A 26,170-nucleotide genomic window follows, 5' to 3' on the forward strand; every position below is an offset into this window, starting at 1 on the left:
TTCTGGAGCCCACGGGCCTATGGCTGCCGACGCAGGCGGCGTGAGAGCCGGGGCCTCTCCTGGCGTGGGATGGAGCGGGCGGGCCTGTGGGTTTCTTCCACACGTGGATTTGTATCTCCGAGTGGGTCGTGGAGCCTCTCTACGTCCAGGTCGTCATCTTAGAACAGGTGCGAACAGCCGTAGTAGGCCAAACAATTTCGATGTCCGTGTGATTATTACTCAATTCGGTGTACGCAGGAGGTATTGATCTCAAAGTGGAAAAAATAAGCTTCCTGGTGTTAATATTCTCTCCACGTTCTGGAAAAGCAGTTAGTTGTTCGTGTCCAAATTAGAGGTAAAAGAAAAGAGTAGATGAGGTGTGGCCATCTCGAGGTGACCTCCAGTGTCTGTGTATAGATTCTGACTTCGATCCCTCTCAGCCGCTTAATCTTGTGGGCTTTCTCCACATTTCAGTGTTTGAAGATACTGTGGAGGAGCGTGTCATCAATGAAGAATATAAAATCTGGAAGAAGAATACACCGTTTCTGTATGACCTGGTTATGACCCATGCTCTTCAGTGGCCCAGTCTTACTGTTCAGTGGCTTCCTGAAGTGACTAAGTAAGGGTTTCTGGCAACTTTTATTTTGCATTAATTTAACTGTCGTTCTGAATTTTCTAGTTTGGGCGTTTAATACATGGAGCATAAGCATGTGATCAGTTAGCCCTTGGAAGATGTGGCAAGTGGTTTTTATTTTCAAAACTTAAGTGATTTATGGGATGATTTCTGGCCTGTAAGTCTGGTGTTAAAAGGGAGGAAAGAACCTGTTGTGAGATTAATGATGTTTGTAGGAAACACTGAATATATTTGGCATTTTGGGGGCTTAAATGTAAAGCAGCATTTCCCTGGGTCCCAGACTAATGCATTTTTTAAAACTTTGTTGAAAAACAGAATACATACAGAAAAGTGCACACATTGTAAGCATAGGGCTTGATGAATTTTTACAAAGTGAACCATACATTTAACTAGCACCCAAGATGAATACGTTTTAATTGGCAAACAGAAAAAGTATTTGCCAACAATTGACAAAAGAAAAGGTGTTATTGGCTTATACTGTGGGATACACTTTGAGATTGCTGTTAGTCTTCATAAGAGTTCTTTTCGGCTAGTTCTAAAATTTTTCTGGTAATAATTGCTCACATTTATTGAACACTTGGAACAGGGCCTGGCACATCTGAAGAGTTTTACGTCCTGTTATTTGGTGTAATCCTCATAGTAGTATTATGATGTAGGTACTTTTTATTTTTATCCTCCTTGATTTACCAACGGGCAACTGGGGCTGAGAGGTTAAGTACCATGCCCAAGATCACACAGGTAAGTGGTATAGTGAATTGTTCACTTGCAAACCCAGACTGGTTGGCTCCAGAGTTGAGGCAACCCCTGCAGCAGACTACCTTTCTCATACTCTTGCACATTTTTTGGTAGGAACCTGGCCACGTACTTTAAAAGCGTATTAAGGGCCGGCCTGTGGCTCACTTGGGAGAGTGTGGTGCTGATAACACCAAGGCCACGGGTTCGAATCCCTATATAGGGCTGGCCGGTTAGCTCACTTGGGAGAGTGTGGTGCTGACAACACCAAGTCAAAGGTTAAGATCACCTTACTGGCCATCTTTTTAAAAAAGTAAATAAATAAAAGCGTATTAAATTTGGTTATTGTGAGCATATAATTTAATGGGGATTAACTCAAACTCTAGAAAGGAGATTTTGCTACAAGTTATAAAAATAAGAGTAATCTGGTTTTATATAAAATTACTCTTCTAGTGGCCAGAATTCCAGCATTGACTTCCATACAGATAGGGGCTTCAGTTAGGGTTCCGAAAAACCTAAATGTAAATGTACAGATGTTGGAAGAGTAGCAAAGAACTAAGTAATGGAGACTTCTAAGCGTCACATTTACAACTATCTTTGAATGGATTTAAAAATAGATTGAGCATCATATAGTCAGAGGTACTCAGGTTTAGGCTTGGGACATTGTGTGCATTTGCCTCTCTTTATCTTCCTGTTAAACAGATTTAAAATTTATTAACAATTTACTTTTATGTACATGTGTGTATATTTTTAGACCTACCCTAACATAGTGGAAAAAAAGCAGGGGCTTTAAGGTTAGAGACCTGGGTTAGAATCCTGCCCGTGCTTCCTATTAGCTTTGCGAACTAGGGCAGGTTGTTCAGTTTCTATCTGGAGTTGTCTGATCTGTAAATGGAGGTGTTGGTAATACTGACTGCCTACACTTAAGGGAATTAAATAAAATCATGCGTGTTAAAGTGCCTGGTGCAGCATAAGTACAACAGTAAGTGGTGACTGATACTGATTCTTCTACCCCTTCCTGTTCAGAAATAATTTGTTAGAGTTGAAATAACTCTTTCTTTATGTGGATTTCAATGAAAGCTACTTACTCAAGGTTTTTTTTTTTTTTTTTTTTTTACCCGTAATGTGTTTCGCTTAAAGGTTTTAAAGGTCTATATGTTCCTCTCAGCCTTGACGGGTTGCTTTTATATTAACACTTAGGAACTTAACAGAAAATGCTTTAACTAAATTATATATCATGGTGTTCTTTGTATACAAAGAAGTTGTGGGATTAGATTGTGGGACGTGCAGTGGCTCGGAGAATGCAAGAAAATGCCAAGCAGCCTGCATTCTTGGATGTTGAGGATTGCTGTGTGGTGCTTTGCAGGGTTCCCTGTGGGGTATGAAGGGACTGTGATTGTGTTTTATCACCATAGAGAATAGCAGAAATGTTTGCTATTTTCACTGCCTGGCTCCTTGAGGAACTAGACTCTACTTCACCTCATATGGCCTTCTTCTGCCTACATACAATATGTTTCCTAATGATTACTTGGACTTTCTGAGCTGTTGTCTTTAAATCAAGTTAGGTAATTATCCAAATAATTGATTTGGCTTTTAAAAGTTTTTATTTAGGTGTCTCTAAGAAATTGTTTTTAAAAACCAGTAGTAGAGGGCTGGCCAGTTAGCTCAGTTGGTTAGAGCACAGTCTTATAACCCCAGGGTCACAGGTTTGGACCCCCGTGCCAGCACAAAAATAAATAAATAAATAAAAACTGTTAGTTATTTCGTCTCTTGTTAAATAATTTCTTAAATATAGCGAGACTAACTTATTCTCTAAAAAGCTTTGTAATGTTTCAAATTCGGACAGCATGAAAACAGTACAGAGTGAAAAATAAGTCCCCCTTTCTGATCCCTTACTCTCCTAGTTGCCTTCCCCAGAGCAGAGGCAGTCATTGTTTTCAATTTCTTACCCATTCTGCCAGCATATAGAACTGTATACATACATCTTGGGGGGGGGGTAGTGAATTGTTCACTTGACTTGTTTTTTTGGTGGCTGGCTGGTTCAGGGATACAAACCCTTGACCTAGGTGTTATCAACACCATGCTCTAACCAACTGAACTAACCGGACAGCCCCCACTTCTTTAGTAATAGTGTATGTTGGAGACTTTTTCCTATCAGCATACTTAGATATACTAGTTCTTTTTAAGGGCACCATAGAAATCTATTTATGGATATACGGTAGTCCCCTGCCTTATCCACAGGGGATGTGTTCCAAGACACCCAGTGGATGCCTGAAACTGGATAGTACCAAATTCTGTATATGATATGTGTTTTCCTATACATACAAACCTGTGATAAAGTTTAATTTATAAATTAGGCATAGTAAGAGATTATCAGCAATAGTAATAGAATAACTATAACAGTATACTGCGATAAAGGTTATGTGAATGTGATCTCTCTTTCTCTCTCACACTCACTCTCAGAATACTATATTTTTGGACCATGGTTTACTGTAGGTAACTGAAACCGTGGAAAGCAAAACCATGGATGGAGGGGGGACTACTGTACTATATGATTTATATCACCAGTTTCTTACTGATGGATATTTAGGTTGTTTTCAGCCTTTTGCTGCTACAAACAGTGCTGCTGAGAATAATCTTGTAATAGGCCACATTTTTGTGATTGGCTAAATTTCCTAGCAGTGGAGTGACTGGGTCAAAGGATTCTGATACTGAAAATGGATTAGGCCCTTTTACCATTAGTGCTTCTCCAGCCTTTAGGTGCATCCAGTATTTGAGGAAAATAGTGTCATATTGATTAGTTCATGAAAGTGGGCTGTGTTTTAATGATGGAGGTGAAATGACTTGTAGTAAAAAGAAAAATTCTTATTGATGATCAAGTCAGGCAAAACTGTAATAATTGAATTTGAGTCAAGAGGAATTTTTAATATCCTCCAGTCCATCTTGGAACAGTACTCCTTAGAAGGGTCCTATGATATACTGACCTGTCTACCTGTAACATGTTGGTCTTTTGTTCCTGCTTAAGCCCACAAAAAACAAGCCACTTTCTTCCTTTTTTGTCAGCCCTAACATTGCTCTGTGGTGCCTCCTTTCTCTCTAGCACTCCTATTTCTTTTCAAATGTTTCTTATATGTTTAAGTTCCATGTTATTTTAAGCCAGTATTCCTTGTGAAGGTTTCATCTTGTCCAAGTCCTCCTAAAGTACATTCCTTAGAGCCTAATTTTTAAAATGTGGTTTTTCCAGTTGAAAATAAGTGGGCACATGCTCATGCGCATTGTCCCCCTCCCCCAATATAAAGTCCATCAAAGATGGAATTAATTATCTTTTTGGATAGCTACATCATACTCTTAGCCCACTGTGCCTGCATCATCTAAGACCCATGCCTTTTTTTCAGACAAGTTGCTATTGTTTAGCCATGGCTGCTTTATTCTGTTCCTAGAGTTGTATGTGTGTGTTCTTTTTTACTGTAAGCCAAATCTTGGTAAAATTTTGTCTCGTATTTCTTGTTATTAGTAAATTACATGACTAGAAGTAACTTTCAACCTTTTTTTAAAACCACTGAATCTTTGGTACAATTGAAATTTAGAAACAGATAAATAACCTAATTTGTCTGGTATTGAGGCCCAGAGCCCTACTTAATCCTCCTCACTGAGGTGGGACCATGAAGCACAGTTGAAAATTGCTGTTCTAGATAATACAAATGGGAAAGCATTGTTGATACCAATACAGAAATCACTGGTTGGACCAAGGTGCCACAAGGCATTGAAAAGTTCTTCAGCCTCAAGGTGAGTTTCCACAGAATACGGTAACAAAGACCCCTCGGTAAAATTGAGAATGCCCATTTCATAAACTTTAGGCATCGTTAACATAAATAAGGAGTTTCACATCATACCATTTGCACTTATAACTTGTTGTTTAGGTGAAGAAACTGAGGCCTCAGGGAGGGTGTGATTTCAGCAATGCATATAGCTAATTTTAGTTTGAGCCAGGATTTAAACCCAGTTTTTCTGACTCAACACTTTATTCTTTCTATTCTACCTTGTTGCCTCTTAGTGGGAAAACAGAAACATCTAGTATATTAAAATGGGACTATGGGCAGAAGATACTTTTTAGGTGGGAATTCATGATTTATGGGTATGGGGATCAGTGATGGATTTCTGTGGAGATGTTTGTCAGTGTTGGTAGAGTTGGACCTACCTCCTCAGAGTGCTGCTCTGGAAAAGGTAGTGTTTGCATCGGTAATTGAGGCAAAGGAGGATGGCTCTTTAGGAAAGAAGCCAGCCCTCTGCATGTTGTTCTTAGACTGTTTTCTCACGTTTGCATGTGGGATTATAAAGTTGGTAACTAGATGGGGAGCAGGTATGTAGTTGATGCTCAGTAAATATTTGCTAAATGAATTTTAATGTATTTCAAGGGTACAAGACTGAATTTGTTAGCAACTGAAGCCCAAGGATTAGTGTGACTTCTCTTTTTTCTTAAACAGACCGGAAGGAAAGGATTATGCCCTTCATTGGCTAGTGCTGGGAACTCATACATCTGATGAGCAGAATCATCTGGTGGTTGCTCGCGTACATATTCCCAATGATGATGCACAGTTTGATGCTTCCCATTGTGACAGTGACAAGGGTGGTAGGTATACCGTATATTCCAATATTGATGTCAAAGGGAGTATGCCTCTTTCAAAGCATATGCTATTAAAACTTTATACTATTAGCTTTTGGCCCAGCTGTTTAACTTCTAGGTCTTCTAGTTTGATACACTACTTGACAATAACAGTAAGAAAAATCTATATGTTCTGGTATGGAAAGGTGTCCAAGATAAATTAAGCGAATGACTGGTATGTATAATTATTATGCTCCATTTTGGTAAAAGTAATAATATGTGTTGGTGTATGTTTAGGAAAAAATCAGAAGGCATATATACCAAACAGTTAACAGTGGGGTTTTTGTTGGGGAGAGGGACAGTAGTGGTAGAATTAATTTAAGAAGCTGTTGACTTTTCTTCATTGTCAGAAACACACTCCCCTGTTTTGGTATTCTCACGATCACCCCAGGTTCAGTGATTTTTCTAGAAGAACTCACAGAAGTAAATTATACTGTGGCTAAAGTTTGTCACAATAAAGAATACAGAACAAAAGCAGCAGGAAAAAGATATGCATGGGCAAGTTCAAGGAGGTCTGGCACAAGTCTTGTCCAAGGCCACACAGGATGTGCTTTCTCCCTGAGAGCAAACTACACAGACATGTGTGGAATTTCTATCCCAGGGAAGCCTATTTTGGTCTTGGGGTCTGGGGCATTCTATGGGGAGTAGAGTGGAGGCTGGTTGCATAGGCACATCTTGCTGGCAATCAGCCATGAGAACTGAAACTCAGGACCCCAATAATAAAAGCAGATGCATATCATCAATCTTGATATTTGTGCAAAGCAACCCTGACAAACTGGTACAGCATGGTCCATTGCTCCAGATGTACACCACAAAATCATCAACCTGTCAGTGACATAGAGAACATTGTGAGGTCCATGTTCCCAGGAGTTGGCCAAGGGCCAATAATGGTCCCAGTGTCACTCAGAGATGCTTGAGGGCTAAGCAATCACAGCTGCTGGGTTAACTCTTTATTCACAGCTCTAAATGGTTTAATGATTGTAACATTTTCCAATATTTGCTTTAGGTATTTTTTTAATTGGAAATAAAATATTACATTATCTAGTGAAATTGCTAGGTTTGTATGGTGTATTCATTGTCAAAGTAATATGAAGTTTACCTCTCCCACAATTTACAGTTCATTCTCTTACAACCTTATGCATTATCTGTAAATATTGTTATCATCAGAAATTTTTTAATGGCTTTTATTCCTGAAATACGTACTTATTGGGCTTTCAGTTTAAGTTAGTCTCTGTGCATAATATATGGGTATATTAAATTTTTAAAGTTATATACCCAGTGTATTACATTCTAATGAGTGACTGAATAGTTCACAGTTAATACCTTTTTTATTTTCAGTTATGGTATTTTTTTTAGTGGATACTATGATGATTAAGACAGTGACTTTTTTTTTTTTTTCCTTTTTTGTCTTTTTTCATGTCCGGCAACAGATCGCAACCCTCAGTGTCGCACCGGGACCGGCAAAGGGATCGCAACCCTCGGTGTTGCGCCCGCACCTCGCTCAGCCAGTGAGCGGGAACCGGTCTGTATGTGGGATCCGAACCCTCGGCGGGAGCGCCACCGCGCTCCCAAGCGGCGCACTGTAGCAGTGCGCCACCGGGCCGGCCCGACAGTGACTTTTTAAAACTTTTCTTTCAAGTTTGAGAAAACAAAGCTCTGTGTTTGAAGTAAATCATACCTGGAAGCCCAGTTTTTTTTAAAAGGAGAGCTGTTCTGGTTGTTTAACTGAAGGAATTGGGAAACCTGAGTATCTTTGTATCAGAAGAGTTGGAACCACTGGAGTCCGCAGGGATGGGATGTTGAAAGTCAAAGGTGGGGCAAGTTTGGAGCAGAGTCTCAGGAGGGAGGAGGTGATAGGATCAGGAAGGATGGTCTTGGGAAGGCTGAGGCACACTTTTTCCATTAACATGTGGAACGGGGGAAGTGCTGAGAGGGAAATGGGTGCTTTTGTATATGGTTGTGTGAGAGTAATGGGTGAAGGTGCTTTGCAGGAGTTGTATGGAATGGGGTATGGTTTTCAGCCACACTGAAGTCGTAAGCTGTATTTGCTGCAAAGAATGGCTAGGTGCTAATATTGGGACATGGGAACCAATGTTCACTAGCATTCCTACATAACAAGAGCTGGCTGGAACTGAGAAATGGTTTATTCCTTTCGGTGTGTTTCTCCAGGCCCCAATCTATTTTACTTCTTACCTGCCTGGCTCCATTAGACATTTGAGTTAGTGGTCCCTGGCCTGAGACACAGGGTGAGCTAAAAAGGAATATGCAAAAAAGAGGCAATATAAGTCACAAAGAAATAACACAGTTATAATGTGAAGCCTCCTAACTTTTTAACAAGTTTTTATCTGTGGGCACAAAAAGAAAATGTTCTTGTTTGCTATATCAGCTTAGATGTTCTCTATTTGTATTCTTTCTGCTAACATCTTGCTCCTTCTGAGAAGTTATCATACTTTAATGTAGCTTTGTTACATTACCATGACTTTTTAACACTACAGTCTTATTCATGCACCAGATGGAGAGATTAGCTCCCTTGTTTTAACCTTGGCACTGTACTAGCAGTTAAGTCAAACTATGCTGGCAGGACCAACGTGTATGTGTGTCTTAGGGACAGGTGGGAGTTAGTTAGCATGGGTTTCTGATTTGAGAATGTTTCTGACTTTATTCTTTTATTTTATTCTTTTCTTTTTAAAAAAATTTCTTTGTGTTTCTGACTTTAGACTCAAGGAGTATTCATACTCCTTAGGGTAAAACTTTTCCTGTTTTGATGAAATCTAAAATAAGAAGCTAATTCAGTACAGCACTTACAAATGAATTGTGTTTTGAACTAAAAGGCTGTTGGTCTGTTTCATTTGAATTTTTAGTTCATAACTATATCTTCTTTACAACTGAAAAAGGCCAGTTTTTAATTGTTTTAAATCCTAGGTAGAATTGAATTAACTTGCATTAGGGTAGCTATCAATATTTTCCAGTGCAAATAAATGTGCTGTTAGGATAAATTCCAAGTGGCAGGTGTATCCATGTTTTTGGGTTCTTTCTCTTTCTCAATTTGTGTTGTAACTGTCAGGTTAAAATCTATTGTGTTGATTAAACTTTGTAAATTTTAATCCTAAGTGTACATGTTTGTTTATTTCTTTCTCCTCACATTAGAATTTGGTGGCTTTGGTTCTGTAACAGGAAAAATTGAATGTGAAATTAAAATTAATCACGAAGGAGAAGTAAACCGTGCTCGTTACATGCCGCAGAATCCTCACATCATTGCTACAAAAACACCATCTTCTGATGTGTTGGTTTTTGACTATACAAAACACCCTGCTAAACCAGGTACGTAATAATAAAGTCAGGCCATTACTTGACCATTTTTCTTGATTCAAAATGGTAATGTTTTTAAGATCATTCAAAGTAGTATACTACATTTTTAAAAGTTTAAAAATTGTTCTGGAGGTCGCATAACCACCCTCAAGTTCAGTAATTTGCCAGACGGACATAACAGCAGCTTATACTCACAGCTAAGGTTTATTACAGCAAAGGATCCAGAGCAAAAGCAGAAGGAAAAAGATATACATCAGGTGAAGTCCAGAGAGGTCAGCCACAGGCTTCTGAGTTCTTCCCCACTGGGGCCTCACAGGATATGCTTTCTCTCTAGCAGCAAACCACAGGAACATGTGCTAAATGTCTCTGCCCAGGGAAACCCATTTGAGTCTCAGGGTCTGGGGTTTTTATGGAGGTCTGGTCACATGGGCACATTGTACTCTGTGACCAGCCATGGTAATGAAAACTCAGGACCCCACCAGTGAAGCCAAACATATTATGAGTCTTGCTAAACCATCCTACAAGTCTTGACAAGTCACTAAAGCATGCCCCACTGCTCTGGGCGTATACAACTTCGTCAGTCGGTGACATAAAGAACTTTATGAGGGTCACATTCCCAGGGGTTGGCCAAGGGTCATTCCTGGTTGCAGGCTAGAGACATGCAAGGACTGAGCAACCAGACCTGTTATGCTAGAAATATTTCTAAAAATTGACGGGTGGGGTTGCTACTATACAAATTTGTAGGACAGCTGTAATTTTCAGTATTTTTATGTTGGAAATAGTATTAGGTTTTTCAAAGAAAACAGTCATTTAATGGTCATGAGATTTAGTTTGCATTGAGTATTTAAAATGAAGCAGAAAGAACAGGTTTTGAATGTGGCTGTGGGTCAGACCAAGTCCTTGTTCATGTACAGTTGCTATTATGGCTCACTCAGTGAAGCAGTGAGAATTTGCTCTCACCAGTTCTGATAAACAGATAATACCTGAGTAGTTAATCTATTTCTTTTTTTCTTAGACCCAAGTGGAGAATGTAATCCTGATCTTAGGCTAAGAGGCCACCAAAAGGAAGGCTATGGTCTTTCCTGGAATTCTAATTTGAGCGGACATCTTCTAAGTGCATCCGACGATCATGTGAGAAACATGTTTTTCCTAATCTGCTCAGATACTGAGAGTTAAAGAAAACATTACAGATAGCTTTTCACTGAAGGAGCACTATGTAGATGCAAGGTTTTCTAAGAGACTACCAATGACTATTGTTATAGTTTTCCCAGGAGTTAGAGAGATGGTTTTCAGACTGCTTTGTTAGAGTCTTAGGATTCCATAAAGCTCTTTTGAAGCAGCCTTAGAATGGAGGGAGGGTGGGCAAAAGAGGACCTCCAGGCCCTTATTAATGGAAACTGCACAGTGTTTGTGGGGCCTGATTAATAGTATTTTTTAGTTTATTATTTTGAGTGTACAATTCATTGGGTTTTAGTATATTCACAAAGTTATGCAATCATTACCACTAATTCTAGAATATTTTTATCAACTGTCCCAAAAAGAAATTCCATACCCATCTCCCCCAGCTCCTAGTAACCACTAATTTATTTTGTCTCTGTAGAGTTGTCTATTCTTGACATTTCAAATAAATTGAATCATATAAAATGTGGCCTTTTCTCTCTGGCTTCTTGCACTTAGCATAATGTTTTCAGTTAACATTATCATACTTCATTTCTTTTTATGGCTAAATAATATTCCATTGTATGAATTTGCTTATCCGTTTTCAGTTGATGGATATTTGGATTCTTTCCACTTTTTGGCTATTTTGAATGATGTTGTTATGAACATTTGTGTACAGGTTTTTGTGTGGGTGTATATTTTCATTTCTCTTAGGTAATTACCAGGAGTGGAATTGCTGGGTCATATGGTAACACTATGTAAACTTTTTGAAGAACTGCCCAACTTTTCCAAAGTGGCTGCCTATTTTATATTTCCACCAGCAATGTTATGAATGTCCCAATTTCTCTACATCTTCATCAACACTAATTGTCTTTTTGATTGTAGCCATTGTAGTGGGTGTGAAGTGGTATTTCATAACGGTTTTGATTTGCATTTACCTGATGACTAACGATGTCAAGCATCTTTTCTTGTGCTTATTGGCCATTTGTAGATTTCCTTTGGAGAAATATGTTTTCAAATCCTTTGTCCATTTTTAAGTCTTGTTGTCTTTTCATTGTTGAATTGTAAAACTTCTTTATGTATTCTGGATAAAAGTCCCTCATCAGATACATGACTTTCAAAAATTTTTCTTCCATTCTGTGAGTTGTCTTTGCACTTTCTTGATGATGTCCTTTGAAGCACAAAAGTTCTTAATTTTGATGTCCAGTTTATGAATCTTTTTTGTCACTTGTTCTTTTGGCATTGCATCTAAGAAACCATTGCATAATAATCCAGCATCACAAAGCTTGACACCTATATTCTTTTAAGAATTTTGGCAGCTGGCTGGTATGGGGATCTGAACCCTTGACCTTGGTGCTATAACACCCTGCTCTAACCAACTGTTCTTCTAACAGTTTTATAGTTTCAGCTCTCACATTTTGGTCTGATCCATTTTGAGTTAATTTTTGTTTATGGTGTGGGGAAGGGTCCAACTTCATTTTTTTGCACATGAATATCCAGTTTTCCCAGCACCATTTGTTGAGAAGACTAATCTTTCCCTATTGAATCGCCTTGGTACTCTTAATATAAAGTATTTTTTTAAACAAAAGTACCGCACAAATGCAAAGTGATCTTGTTGATTTATTGTAGATCAATGATTGTACCATTCTCATCACTAGCAGCCCCATGTCTTCTCTCATGGATCCCTTAGTATAAGCAAAAAGCATTTGGTATGACCAAGAGTAGGCTTCTGGAGCTATTGAAAGCTCATGTAACTTAGCCACAGTTATTATTTCACGTCAGCTTTGTGAGAGTGGGTTCCTTGCCTTCTTCTTTAGTGTATCTCTATGTCTAGAACAGGGCCTGTCATGTGGCAGACCTTCTTTATATTTTTGTTGATCACAATTTCTGTTAAGTTGTTTGAAATGTTGAAAGTAGATAATTGCCTCCGTCAGGGTTCTTTAGTTGTAAGCAGCCAAAACTGACTCTGGCTGATTTCAACAGAACAGGAATCTGCTGGAAGAGCATTGGATAGGGTAGCTCAGAGAATTGCTGTGATGGCTAGAGAATGAGGCTTAGAAAACTGCCTCAGAAAAAGAGAGGAGAGGCCAGATCCACAACCCAAATCAGGCCGGTGAGGACATCACTCTTGCCACCCTGGAAAGTGGATACTGCTCCCCACACGCCCCTCAGAACAGATTCTCCTGTTGCTGTTCACAATTCAGATCCGTAAGGTAGTGGGGTGCAGCTGGTGGAGCCTGTGTGTCACACTTCTGAAGCCGGACTGCTAAGGAAACTGGAGAAGCAAGGGCCTGCCTTATTTTTAAAGGGAAGCTTTCCTCAAAGTGTACGCAGGATGGTTTCCCAAATAGGGAAGGTGGGCTGTACTCTGTAGCCTAGTTACTAGTACCTTTTGAAGACACCAGGCCAGGAATTACTAGTAATAATAGTAGCTGACATTTGCCAGGGGCTCTCCCCGTGTGCCAGGCATCAAGCTGATCTTCCTAGGGTCTGTCTTAGGTGGGCAGCAGGGGTGGATGGCAACAGCTCTACATGTTCCTCTCACTTCAGTGTATGTAGATTGTATATCTGAGTATGTAAGTAACAACAAAGACTAATGGCACATGTATTATGTAAAAACATGTTTTGTTACTGGGAAAATAGCTATTACTGGGAGATAACTTTGATCGAAGACTCCATCATGTAAGAAAGTGATTTACAAAGAGATGAGGCTCATATCAATGTCAGTGAAATTATGATTAGTGCTCATACACCTTAATGGAATCACTTTTTATTTTAAACCTTTGAATGAGAATCATTGCCCTATATCTTGGAATATTTTTTTTGTAAAATCTTAAAATTTTCCTCTTAACTCTTTTTGTGATGGTATGTCAAGAGAAGACCTAAATCACGAAGCCTCGTGATTTGTGGGCTGATGTGATCTTTGAGGCCTGGAGAAGGCCTTGGAGCCTCTCCTTGGGCTCTGCTGATGTTTCAAGCTGGATCTGTCTGCAAGCCCAGAGTTGATTAGTAGGGGTTTGGCCCAAGTCATTCAATTGTCACACTTCCTGATATCTGTGGTGGTTTGTGCAGTGAAATTAAAGACTAGTCCAAAAGGCTTTTGCTGTTTGAGGTACATTTTAGTTTTAATTTCCAGTTTTCCCAACCCACTATGAATTTTTAGGGTGTGCATTTCTGTTCTGTAGATACCAGGTGCCTGGCTCTCAGTGATTTATTGTGTTAGATGAATTTTGGATACTTAGCTGCCTGAATGTATGTAGTAGAAACTCCAACCTGAGTGTCCCTTGCCTGCTGCTGTACTCAGTTCCGCCCCTACACACACCGCCCCCGTTACAGTGTAGTTTCCTTCTCCCCTAAATCTCACATCATGGAGGCTGCAACCACACTCTTCTGTTTATATTTCCTTTCCCTCATGTTTATTTCTAACATTTGTATAGTTAAATAGTTTTGTTTTTTAACAAAAGTGTTTAAAATAAGATGTTAGCATTTAGATTCAATCTCTTATAGCTTCTGGTTTTTTTTTTCCCCCCCTTCTCAGACTGTCTGTCTGTGGGATATAAATGCAGGACCAAAGGAAGGCAAAATTGTGGATGCTAAAGCAATCTTCACTGGCCACTCGGCTGTTGTAGAGGATGTGGCCTGGCACCTGCTGCACGAGTCATTGTTTGGATCTGTTGCTGATGATCAGAAACTTATGATGTAAGATGGAAAGTTTAGCAGAGGATCTTGTTTGATGGGTGATCTGAATGACTGCCAGTGATTGTAGTGGACTGTGGTTTGGTTTCTTTTTTTAAAGTTATATTGTGGGCTTTAAAAAAAAAAAAAAGAAACCAGCTTTAGGTGAGGTATAATTGACATGATAACCCGCACATTTGTAATGGCCTTTTTACGTAAGAGTTACTGTGCTACGTGAATAAGCACGGTTTATTATTTTTAAAAGAAGGATAAACAGGTATGTGATTGTGAAGGAACATGCTTGGTGTAGTGGCAAATATCAAAATTGGGATCCAGAGTGACTTCAGTTGGAGGTCAGGGAGAAGAATGATTCCATCCGGGTGTGACCACAGGGCTGCATTCAGCCAGCTATATTTTTTAATCTCATAAACTAATATCTGAGGCAAATATGGCAAAATACTGAAATTTGACAAGGCTAGTTGTAGGTATCAAATTGTTACATTATTCTCTACATGGTCTATATTTCGTCTGCTTGAGATAGTTGATAATTAAGGCAGGAATCTCATAAAAGAGAAACCAGAAGTAATAGCCCTGATTTGTTCTTCATAGGTTCAGAATGCATCATTTAGTGGTTGAAGTCCAAATTGCCAACACTGTGTGTGGTTGGTGTCTTTGTGAAGAGGGGAGCATAGCTGAGATGGCAGCGGAGTGGAATGACGCTGACAGGGGGCCGTGCATGAATGTGTGAGAAGCTTGGGAGGCTCAAGCATCCTCCTTGGGTGCTGTGTGCCTTGTACCTTTGTGTTTTAGATGGGACACCAGGTCCAATACAACCTCCAAGCCGAGCCACTTGGTGGATGCACACACCGCTGAGGTCAACTGCCTCTCATTCAATCCCTACAGCGAGTTCATTCTAGCAACCGGCTCTGCAGATAAGGTTTCAAAGTTTTTGCATATTTGGTGTTTACAAAACCCAGTTATCTTGTGCTTTAATCCATGTTTGAAAATTCTTATGTAAAGCATAGAAATGAATTCCTTTTCATTGATTATTTTTCTTCAGACTGTAGCTTTATGGGATCTGCGTAACTTAAAATTAAAACTCCATACCTTTGAATCTCATAAAGATGAAATTTTCCAGGTACGTGACAGTTTTCTGGTGTCTGTATATCAGGTTTTAGTAACTTTTTGGTAGGGGAAAAGTTTCTTAATTTTTTCTTTTATATGGTGAGCATGGAACGTTGTTTTTTTAAAAAGCCCCTCTTGTTTCTACTGTATAACTAAACTAGTGGGAAATAACTTGGAACTTTTTGAGAGGCTATTGGTTCAAAAGTGGAAGAAAACGCCTTGCAAAACAGAATCAGTTTAAAAAGTGAAATCCCAGGATTCTTCAGCATGGCGGGTCCACTAGTGAAAGAATGTCTGGGATGTTTATGAGGATGAATAAGTTTATCAGGACCCCTAGGTGAGTTCCTCAGCACTGGGAGGGAGTGCAGCCTTCCTGGGGTCAGGCTGGGGAGCTGGGTGGTTTAAGAGCACTTGAACGGCTGGGAAAAGGGGGTGAGGGCTTTAGGTTGAGAAGAAAGCTACAGAGCACAAGATGGGAACATACCACAGATTAGAGCAATAACAACCGCAAACCTAGGAACGGATGATTCTTTAAATACATTTTCAAAATATCTCTTGCTAGGTCCACTGGTCTCCACATAATGAAACTATTCTGGCTTCAAGTGGTACTGATCGCCGCCTGAATGTGTGGGATTTAAGGTAACTCAGAATTTGGTGATGCGATACTGCATGAATATGCCAATCTGGTAGATTATGCAATGATTCATAAGCTTAGAAAAGCAATTTGCTAATTTCACTTCAGTAAACCTAATATTAAAGTAAGTTTTAAGGGCCTTCCTAAAGAGTGTTCTGTAAAATAGAAGTGAATCAGCAAATGGACCATAAAAGTAAATTTCTGTGATGTGAGTTTTGTCTGTCTATTGATATTCAGGCATGAAGTTGTGTGTCTCTGTGTTTGCATTCGAATGATTGTATTTAAGACATTCTTGCTATAAAGAGGGATGAAGACGTTAACTGTTCATGTCTCATGGGATCTCACAGTACACTGGCAGGACTATTCTTTCTTAGAGTTTTTGTACCATTTGCTCTTCCGTGCTTTCATTGATTCATTCCACACATGGAAGCTCCCACTGTGATTTGTGTAATAGAAATAAGTTGTTTTGGGAGTGAATATGTGTTTTAAGATGAGCTTTCCGAGCTAATACTGGTTTAGTGTACATTTATGCTATAAGAATGTCAGTAATGAAAGCATTATGTTCTTTCTTAATAGTAAAATTGGAGAGGAACAATCGGCAGAAGATGCAGAAGACGGGCCTCCAGAACTCCTGGTACACATTGGCTTGCTCACACAGGATGAAATGTCATATGCAGATTGGATTCTTTGTCATTGATCCATTTATCTTGACAATGAGTCAGAACTTCAAATTCTAGCTCTTACAGATGATTTCAAAATGGAAGTCCTGGAGGTTGTTGTTATTGGACTCTGACATTTATCAAAAATTGTACATGGAGCCCAGTAGGTTTTTACTAAGTTTCGCTGAGTAGTTTGAGCTATTGGAAAATAGTGCATAATAATTTTTCACTGATTTCAAATATAATATTTGAGAGCAGGGACAGGGTATTATTGCTATTCATTCAGCAATACTTAACACTTTCTAATGTCCTGTTATTTAACTTCCCTGCTCAGAAAAAGAATGCCTTCTCAGGTTGATGCCAGCAGTGCCCACCATCTTTTTCCCATCCCTACTTGAATCATCTCGGCATTGCCTCAGCTCCTCGAAGGCTTATGTGGTGGTGTCTGTCTGTTCTCATCCTTCCTGTCTCTGAGTCCTTCAGTATACACTTCAAGTCACTTTTCCATGATTCGTTGCCAGACTTAGCAATGGTTCTTTGTCCTTGCTCTGAATTCAGCATTTGTTGCCTTCAGTCATTTGGCAGATAATCATTTGTCACTCTGTAACATATGTCTGATTTTAGCTGTTATGCCAGCACTAATTTTTGGTACACTTGTGCTTCACCCACAAGTTGTAAAAGGTAAAGGAGGCCCTTGAGAGTAAGCCTTGCAACACAGAAGCTGCTCACTAAGTCCCACCTTGTACGGACACCCCAGTCCCTTTCACTCCTTAGCCAGTTGGTTACGGTGTCCCAGGGACTCTGGGCAGAAATCAGCAAAGGGGTGCAGTGAGACTCACACATACTGGTCTGTTCAGTGTTCGAACCATGCTGCTTAAAGAAGAGTATTTGTCAATAAACTGCTGCCCTAGCCAGATGGCAGCATCTGAATGCTATATTCTATATTGGGTGACTTATTCTGAAAAGTCTTTTGTGAAGCAGGGCTTCATAGTTTTAAAGTATTTTTCTAGAAAAGGTGTTGCTCCCAGCTATTTTTGTCCAGCGATTTTCACTTACTTTTTCATTTTGGTAATAGCTTTAAGATATAATTCACATACCATACAATTCACCTATTTAATGTGTACAATTCAGTGCTTTTTAGTATATTCATAGAGTTGTACAACCATCACCACAAATCAGTTCTAGAACATTTTTGTCCCCTCGGAAAGAAACTCCATAGCTATCACCTCTCAGTCTTCTCCTTCCCTTAGCCCTTGGCAGCCACTAGTCTGCTTTCTGTCTCTGCAAGATTGGGTTATTCTAGACATTTGATATAAATGGAATCATACAATATATGGCCTTCTGTGACTGTATAAGTGATTCTTTCACTTAGCATAGTATTTTCAAGGATTCCAGCTATTTTTTTGATATCGCAGGGAGAGGAAAGTGTACTACTTTGTATATTGTGGTTCTACAACAACTTCATGGTCCTTGAGAAACTCCACTTGGATTTTGCCCTTTTTGCAAAAGAGCCTAAAATCAGGGGACATGTAAGAGTAGTAAACTATATACTAACTATAATTTTAATATAACGGTATCTTGCTTTGATGACTCCTGTATTCCAAGTCAGTGGTTTTATAATATTTTCACTTGTGTATCACTTAAGGGTATTTTGAAAATCTGTTTACCCCATGTCACAGTTTTAAACCGATAAAGTTTTAAGGTAAAATAGTTACATTGAATATAACCTAACTGGCAGACAGATACCTCATTGTCATATCAGACTTTGTCAGAAAGTGTGACTTCACAATTCAAAACAATGTATTAATATTATCCTTGCAAAGAACGGTTTCCTCTGAATCTTAATTCTAAGATAAATAAGGCACAGTGCCTTCCCATGAGGTTATCTCTTGCAGGAAATAAGACTCTGCCCCCTTGAGCATTTCTTAGCCAAGCTCTGATGACTTAGGCTTAACTTGTGGGGTGGGGTACTCTTAAATTATGAGGGGAGCTGTGCTTTTGGTGCCCCAGAAATTTTTTACCCTGGGGCAGTATACCTTGGAAAGACTGAGGATGGGAGAGAGGTGTGCCTCTCTTAATAAGAGGGAGAGGGGGACTGTGAAAGGGGGCAAAGGAAGAACCAGGAGACTCCTCAGGTTGGCCCAGTGTAGGAAATAGTATCACATGGCATGCTGGAAAAGGATTACTGTAGACATTTGCACCTAACTGGGTATGAGCGAATAATGCTGTATTAACATTAATATGATATGGAAATGGCATTGTGGTTATGTAGGAAAATGTCCTCTTTTTTAATGGGTTCAGGCGAAAGTACTTAGGGGTGAAGTGTCCTGTGTGCAACTTAAGACATACACAGCCCTGCTGAGCTACTGCATTGTATAGGCACATATGGATAAAGTAAGCATATGTTAACAAAATATCAGTATTTGGTCAATCTAGGTAAAAGGTATATATAGGTGTTCATTGTTCTATTGTCACCTTTTTTGGAAATTTGCAAAATAAAAAGTATGGGGGGTAGATTACTGAACCTGTACCATCCTCTTTCTAAAGTTGAAAGACGGATGCTCTGTCTTTAAGTATGAGGCTTAACAGAAGAGGATATGAAGCCAAGGCTGCTTTTATTCTTATTAACAGTTTATTCATGGAGGACACACTGCCAAGATTTCAGATTTCAGTTGGAACCCCAATGAGCCTTGGGTCATCTGCTCGGTGTCTGAGGATAATATCATGCAGATATGGCAAATGGTAAGCTAAAATTTTTTTCCTGAATGACTATCTTGTAAATAAGAGATTAGTGATATAATGTAATAGAAATATTTCAAATATTTAGGTGCATACTGTACCAGAAATTTATAGAAAGTAAACAATTCCATTTTAACAGCACAATCTTTAGTTCAATACTGGTGCTTTGTCCTCTGTAGCACCTGTTGGGTCAGAACTCTCCCAACGTATCTGTATTAACATGCAGATGCAGCATCTGCTCCGATTTTCATTGTTGGTGCACTCTTCATCCACTGGGGTCCCCACATCATTGCTGTTGCCAGTGTCTGCCCTGTCATAGGTACAAAAGATACAGGAAGGAAATGTCAAAGCATTCAAATGATAACGAATTCTCAGATGATGAGCACCAAGTACGTGACATTTCTAAGGTGTTGAGTTGTTAACCAAATCTTTCATAAGCATCAAGGCTATCACTCCCTCTAAATGATGCTTGAAATGCTTTAGGAAAACACCTTTTATGAACAATGATTGAAATAAGTAGTGTGTGGGGAGCTAGGTATATATGTGGAATTACTCACTGGCAAATAATTTTTGAGAATACTGGCCTGTCTTTTCCTTAGTGGAGGTCTTTGGGGGGAAATACGAAGATGAACCTAGTAAATTACTGCAGAAATGTGTTCACAGTTAATTCCTAACACTGAAACACATTGATCCGTGAATCCTAAAATCTGGATAGAAAAATTCTATTTCTAGATGATCTTGTAAAAACCATGGGGAGTTTTACCTGTGAATTTATTTGGTTATCATCTCCAGGCTGAAAATATTTACAATGATGAAGAGTCAGATGTCACAACATCGGAACTGGAAGGGCAAGGATCTTAAACCCAAAGTACGAGAAATGTTTCTGTTGAATGTAATGCTACATGAAATGCTTGATTTATCAAGCGCCAAAAAGGCATTGTATAGTAGGAAATGTAAGTGGGTTGGCTTATGGCGTTCTTTACCCTCTGATTCTAGCACTTTCAAGTTGAGCTGTTGCGTACTGTATCATATTGTAGCTATTAGGGAAAAAAGGAATGTTGCTTAAGAAAGAACATCACCATTGTTTTAAAATACAAGTAGCAGGGGTACTGCCTTTGATTCAACTATTTTAAGTCCTCGTTTTCTCAGACTAAGTGCTTGCTGTTCCCAAATATGCAAGAATAACTTTTACAACTTTTTCCTTCCAACACTTCTTGACTGGCTTTGCAGAAATAAAATTTTAAAATAAGTTTTGTTTTATTCTTTTAGAAGCTTGGTGGGGGGTATGAACGCACGTCCCCTTAAGTAGAAATGGGTAAAATTTTATCTTTAGACTTGTTTTATGATTAAGGCCATGTGGGTAACAAAACACACAGAAGCTGTTAGATTTATCATACATATTTACTTAATCTATACAGAATTGAGTAGATAAAATCAGATTCACATTAGTGAAAAATCTCTACAAAATGTCTTTGAAAAGCAAAACAAGACTGCCTCTAACAATTCGTATCCTCATGAAAGATGTGGGCTGTAAAAATAAAGCAGTGTGTTTAGCACAAACTAGAAGATATCTGCATTTTTTTTCACAGTTATTTCCATCTACAGTCTGAAAGAGGTAGATTTTTCTGCAACACCTGAGAATTGAATTGTGATAACCAGGTGTAATAAAGGCAGTTGCATACGTAACTAAAAAATACTGGTCTCAGGACCAAGAAAAGTACTCCTATAAGTCTGAGGATGAAATGGTCCATTATCCAAGACCCAAGTTTTCTCTACATCTTGGAGTCTACTGCCACTATAAATAATACACATCAAGACTCAGTGACGGTGCAACAAATGCGATTTAAGTGAATTCAACTTTTAAACTTTTTCTGGGCCAGCCTAGTAGCATTACAGTGTTCTAGAATATGGTAGATACATGGTGTGCTACAAAGCCACAACACAGGGCTGGTGAGGTGAAAGAGGGTCTCCTTCCCAGAGGGTCCCATTTGTTTTTATTCACAGAGTAATGGGAGGAGAGATTCTGAAAGGACACAATTCAAATGCATCCCAGACAGAATCCATATTCTTTAAACACCGTGATAGCATCTAGCTTAAAATACACAGTAAGCTGAAAGCAGCAGGCCAAGTACTGTTAGTCACATTGCTTTATAAAGCCCTTAAAAATATGCAACAGGTCCAAAATTTACAATCTCCCACACAGGACAAGCACCACAAAGAAACGTGGTGGGCTACACAAGTGGCTTAAAACATTAAGAGCTGTACATCCAGCAGAGTTCTTGTGAAATGTGATCATTAGTACTAATTTTATGGTAGATTATATTTCTGATATATGTTCATTTCTTTCCTGGAGAAATGAATCAGTCCAGTATTTCATTTAGTAGCCAAAGGGGGGTATTTATAAGAGGCTGTTGGAGGGTATTCTTGCTTCTGACTCATTTTGACAGAGTAATAGATAACCTACTTTGTGGATTTCTTCTCCTCCACTGTCTGGCCCCTTGATTGATTAACATGACTGATGGAGGAAGCTTAGATATAATCCTCCACTCCAGGCACTGTTTCCTATCTATTGGACAATTTTCAATTCTTTCAACCCAGTTTAGACTATTAATGTGACAGGACTTTACAAACAAAACTTTTAACAAAGAGAAAACCTTTTTAACTGGACAAAACGGAGTTTATTCAGTCCAGTGAAATTTAACAAGTTTGTCAGTTTGATAGTTTTGCTCAGTGGAATGTGTTAACATCAGTTCTCGTAGAACCTTTTTATTTCATAAAGTATTTCAATGCAAATTATATGAGAGACAAAATCGAAACTCATCAGTGCAGCCTGATTAATCATTTGCATAACTGAGCCACAGTCAACACTGAAAAAGACAAAGTAATTCAAAAGTTATGTGCTTAATTTCAAAATTTACCCCATTCCAAGTGTAGAGACTTGATAATACTGGTTTTTTTCTTTAAAAAAAAAGGGGGGGGGGACAGACAAAGAATAAACGATAAGTCCTGACTACTGAACACTCACCAAGTTTTCCCACACTAAAAATGTTGGTTCCAGTGTTTGTTTCGGAAAGGAAATCGGTTTCAGGTAGCACTGCTCCACAATTAAAATTCCTTTTTTAAAAACCTGGAGTACTTTGCTGGTGAGACTCCTATAACAATTGAACACCAACAGGAGCCAGAAGGTAGAAGAGGAACTGTGCCCTAGTGAAAGCTACGCGGGAATTCACCCTCATCATCTTCAGTTGACAAGGGACTGGAAGTGGCTGCAAACGTCATCAGCAGTTTTCAAAGAATAATCAGCTTTCTGTAGGAAGCGGAAAATATGTACCCAAATTGGAATCAAACACAAACCACCATCCTCTACAGTAAGCATCAGGTGATCCAGATTCCACACATGGGCTCTAACTTGAAATCAAAGCAGTATAAGTACTTCTAAAGTCACATAAACATTAAGCCTGTTTGTCCAGTGATGTGCCTGAATATACTACTTTGTTCACAAGTGACATCTTTATGTACATATTCTGCCAAACCTTAGAGGGATTCTGAGGCTTGCAGCCATCTCAATTTGTCACGTGATATAAATATATTAGAAAGCTAATTTGAATCAAATATACTATGTTTCTGAGCCAACACTAGAGTTTTATTTCTACTTGGCATTTCTAATCTTGATTATTTTTTTTTAATATTAATGGGGGGGGGCAAGATGTTTAAATTAATATTGTTTTCACATCAAGGAACTACTGTCAGAACAAAGTTCCCTTGTAATGATTGGCCCTGTCTTGAGTGAAATTTTCATTAGGATCCTAATGCAAGGAGCAGGGAAGAGAGAACAAGGAAATGAACACATGCATTCCTATGAAGGGGGAAAATGAGGCAGATGTGCAACACAGCTGAGGAAAATTTATAGATTAAAACTATTCAAAACTGCTAAGCAGCCTCCTGTACCACATAAGTCCAGTAGTTCTAAGAAAATACAGATATGGTAGAAAAAGTAAGAAAATTTTCACCACAAAAACAATAGTTACTACTAACAGAAAGTTATACACAAAATATATCTCTCAATACAGTGGTCACACTTTGTCTTAGTCAACGGACTCAATGCCTGGCACGGAGCCTGCGGAAGGGGCGCTTTTGTCGCCGGCCACCTGGGGCTCGGCCTCCAGATGCACTCCCGGGGCTCTTTTCGAGGCAGTGTTCAGCTCCTTGTGAGAATCCATGGCAGTGCAGGGCTGCAGCACAGACATTGCTAAATCCCTGTCTGCCGCTTTGACAGAGACCTGCTCTTTCAGGACTTCCACCTTCTCGTTCAGCTCATTTCTTTCCGTTTGAAGAGCCCTGCACAGCTTCTCTAACCGTTCCAGTTTTATCTGAAAGGCCTTGTACTCTTTATCACGGACTGTTTTCTGTGAGGAGAGAGACAGGATTTAAATAACCTGGTTAATTACAAATCAGGTTATTGTATACAAAAAGATTAAGTTAGCTGAGCCATACTGGAAATTACCTGTTTATCACCTATTGAACATGTTCAAGTTTCTTCAGACACCTAACATTCTAGCTAGCTTCATTGCATACATATCTAAGTACACCTACGCCGAATGCTACTTAACATAATATAGTTCTTGGGCGACAAAATGAAGTGCCCTCTTTGTCATGTTTCTTAAAAATGAAATCCACTTTTTAAAACATTTTGTATTGATGAACTATTAAGGAAACAAGATATTCGTCACAAAGACTAGCACATAGAAAACTTAAGGGTCCTATTAAAAACAGAAAACAACCCATCTTCTACACAGATTTCTGTTCTACCAATTTTTAGATAGATGAGAACAACATTCTTGTATACATGTGCTCCAACATTTTCTCTCGTGAAATTTTATAAGCTGATCCTGTCAAGTTTCTGAAGATGTGAAATTTAGTGATTGTAAGCAATATATCCCAGTTTTAGAAAACTGGCAAAAAGTATCTTGTTGCTTTTTTAAGAGTAATTAAGTCAAGGTAGAAGGAAAAGCACCCAAGCTGTTTGCATGTGGGCTCTCAGGGAAGTCTGATCACCACTCACCTCACCTACAACCTAACAACTGTCAGGAAAGACACTGCAGATTGTACTCAGCACCCCTACCCACACCCCCACCTCTGGCCAGAGTCCTCAACTATCTCAGTAGAGTCACGTGAACACATCCCTGAACTGATAGGTACCTGAACTTAATGAGTCCCCATGACTAAGAATACACCTTAGTCACGGGAAACCATCTCACCTCTTCAGCCATTTGCAGAAGTGCTTTATTATTGTTTTCCCATTTGGTACGCCATATTATTGTTTCTTTTTCCAGTTTTTTAGTTTTCTTTGTCATCTGTGAATCAACACAATTGCAAATTTAAATCTAAGTTCCATTTCTTATTGCTCTGTCCTGCCACAAAAAGTTTTAATGTCCGTCCTCTCCCCCATCACTGCACCTGCCTTGCCCAGCTGACAGCTGTTACGTGTCTTTACAGAAGTAGCTGTGCCTGTCTGTTGGTAGCAGAGCTTATCTCAGTAGCTCCTAGGTTGGAACCCAAGTAGGAGTTTCATATTATGAGAAAGACCAGTTTAGTATCAATTTCAGAGGCGGCAGCAGCACATGGAGGAAGCTCTCAGCATACTCAACTCTCTCAGTTAAGGCTGGAGTGCAGCTTTCACTCCAGCTGAGGGTAATGGACAAGGGCCTTCTCCTCCCCAAGCTGTATGAATAAAGGACCATGTTCATGAGTTTTCTGTCCATTTTACTAATTCCTCAGATTCTTGGAAAGACAAAGATTTTCAGCCCTACAAAAGATTAAGAATTGGTGCTCTACCTCAACCTCCAGGACCACATCAGTTACAGACCTAGAGGCATCGTGATTTAGGTAAGACTCCAGTGACCAAGAAGATAAAAGTAGTTAATCCTTAAGTTTTGGTCATCCTCATAACTCACAAGACTGTTTTACTTCAGATTTTGCTAAAGATAAAGTGGGCCCAGAAATCAGGGGAGCATTCTTAAACCTATGCTACAAGAACCCAATTTTTCAGACTTTCAGAATGAGACTTATCCATGCCTGTTAATCACCCACATTCTTGATATTCCTTTACCCACTACTGACTACACACCAGCTCTGATCCAAGTCGGGGCACTGTGCCAGGAACTATTAAGGGAAACAAGGATAACACAGAGCCAATGCCCTGTGGCTTAGGTAATTACCCACAAAACTAACACAAGGCAATCTGGGGCAAAGGCCATAGGAGGAGCTCATGGATGATCTGGGTTGAATGTTGACCCACAGTGATCTCTGTAGCCACTAACAGAAAGGAACATGTTCCAGTCCAGGACTCTCCAGAAGGACAGCAAATTTGGGAGTCCCTGTTTTGAACTCTGTTCCACCTTAATAGTGAGCATGTGCTGGAATCCAGCTAATCCTCTGAAATGAGCCTAATAGTTCCCCCTTGATTGGAGCTTCAACTGAAAGGACTGGCAGGCAGAATCAATCTGCTGCTCACAGAATTCTCCAGATTACTAGGTCTAAAAATACCTGAAGGTAGTAATTTTAGCACTATTCAGCACATGGTAATTGAACACATGTAAATATGCCAAGCACTGTCTGAAATACTGTTTTATGAAGGGTAGGTCTTGGGGCCGGCCCGGTGGCGCACTGGATAGTGTGCCGCTTGGGAAGCGCGGCAGCGCTCCCGTCCGAGGGTTCGGATCCCACATACAGACCGGCTCCCGCTCACTGGCTGAGCGAGGCGCGGGAGCAACACCGAGGCTTGCGATCCCGTTGCCGGCCCCCAGGCCGGTACGGGAGCAAAAAAGAGGGATAAAAAAAATAGCCGGAAACGGAAAAAAGAA

At 39.5% G+C, this 26,170-nt stretch overlaps 2 protein-coding genes across 4 annotated transcripts in view; one reads left to right on the forward strand and one right to left on the reverse strand.

Moving 5' to 3' along the window:
- Nucleotides 1–20,556, forward strand: RBBP7 (retinoblastoma binding protein 7). The gene is made up of 12 exons (XM_008568445.1): nt 1–167; nt 454–598; nt 5,830–5,975; nt 9,156–9,329; nt 10,333–10,448; nt 14,014–14,174; nt 14,961–15,087; nt 15,211–15,288; nt 15,838–15,914; nt 16,486–16,543; nt 19,200–19,310; nt 20,100–20,556. The coding sequence occupies exons 1-12, from the start codon at nt 20–22 to the stop codon at nt 20,166–20,168; spliced, it is 1,410 nt and encodes a 469-aa protein (XP_008566667.1). The 5' UTR covers nt 1–19; the 3' UTR covers nt 20,169–20,556.
- The window catches only part of TXLNG (taxilin gamma), a 49,988-nt gene continuing 43,369 nt past the window's right edge, over nt 19,552–26,170 (reverse strand). For 2 of the 3 annotated variants that reach the window (XM_008568442.1, XM_008568443.1), the window contains 2 exons: nt 24,566–24,661; nt 20,690–23,713 (listed from right to left, as the gene is read on the reverse strand). In XM_008568442.1, the coding sequence (XP_008566664.1) occupies nt 23,393–23,713; nt 24,566–24,661 (417 nt within the window). In that variant the 3' untranslated portion in view covers nt 20,690–23,392. Of the gene's footprint in view, nt 19,618–20,689; nt 23,714–24,565; nt 24,662–26,170 lie in introns of those variants that run through there. The other variant, XR_550190.1, reaches the window with a different exon arrangement.

The sequence above is a fragment of the Galeopterus variegatus genome, unplaced genomic scaffold (assembly GCF_000696425.1).
Source record: "Galeopterus variegatus unplaced genomic scaffold, G_variegatus-3.0.2 Scaffold410, whole genome shotgun sequence".
In the NCBI taxonomy this organism is placed as follows: domain Eukaryota; kingdom Metazoa; phylum Chordata; class Mammalia; order Dermoptera; family Cynocephalidae; genus Galeopterus; species Galeopterus variegatus.

Excerpts from the sequence above, each read along its gene's own strand:
- RBBP7 (XM_008568445.1), top strand. The coding sequence starts at position 20 with ATGGCTGCCGACGCAGGCGGCGTGAGAGCCGGGGCCTCTCCTGGCGTG. Across the intron at positions 10,449-14,013 it reads TAAGTGCATCCGACGATCAT|ACTGTCTGTCTGTGGGATAT; the intron begins GTGAGAAACATG and ends CCCCCTTCTCAG. Across the intron at positions 15,289-15,837 it reads ATAAAGATGAAATTTTCCAG|GTCCACTGGTCTCCACATAA; the intron begins GTACGTGACAGT and ends ATCTCTTGCTAG.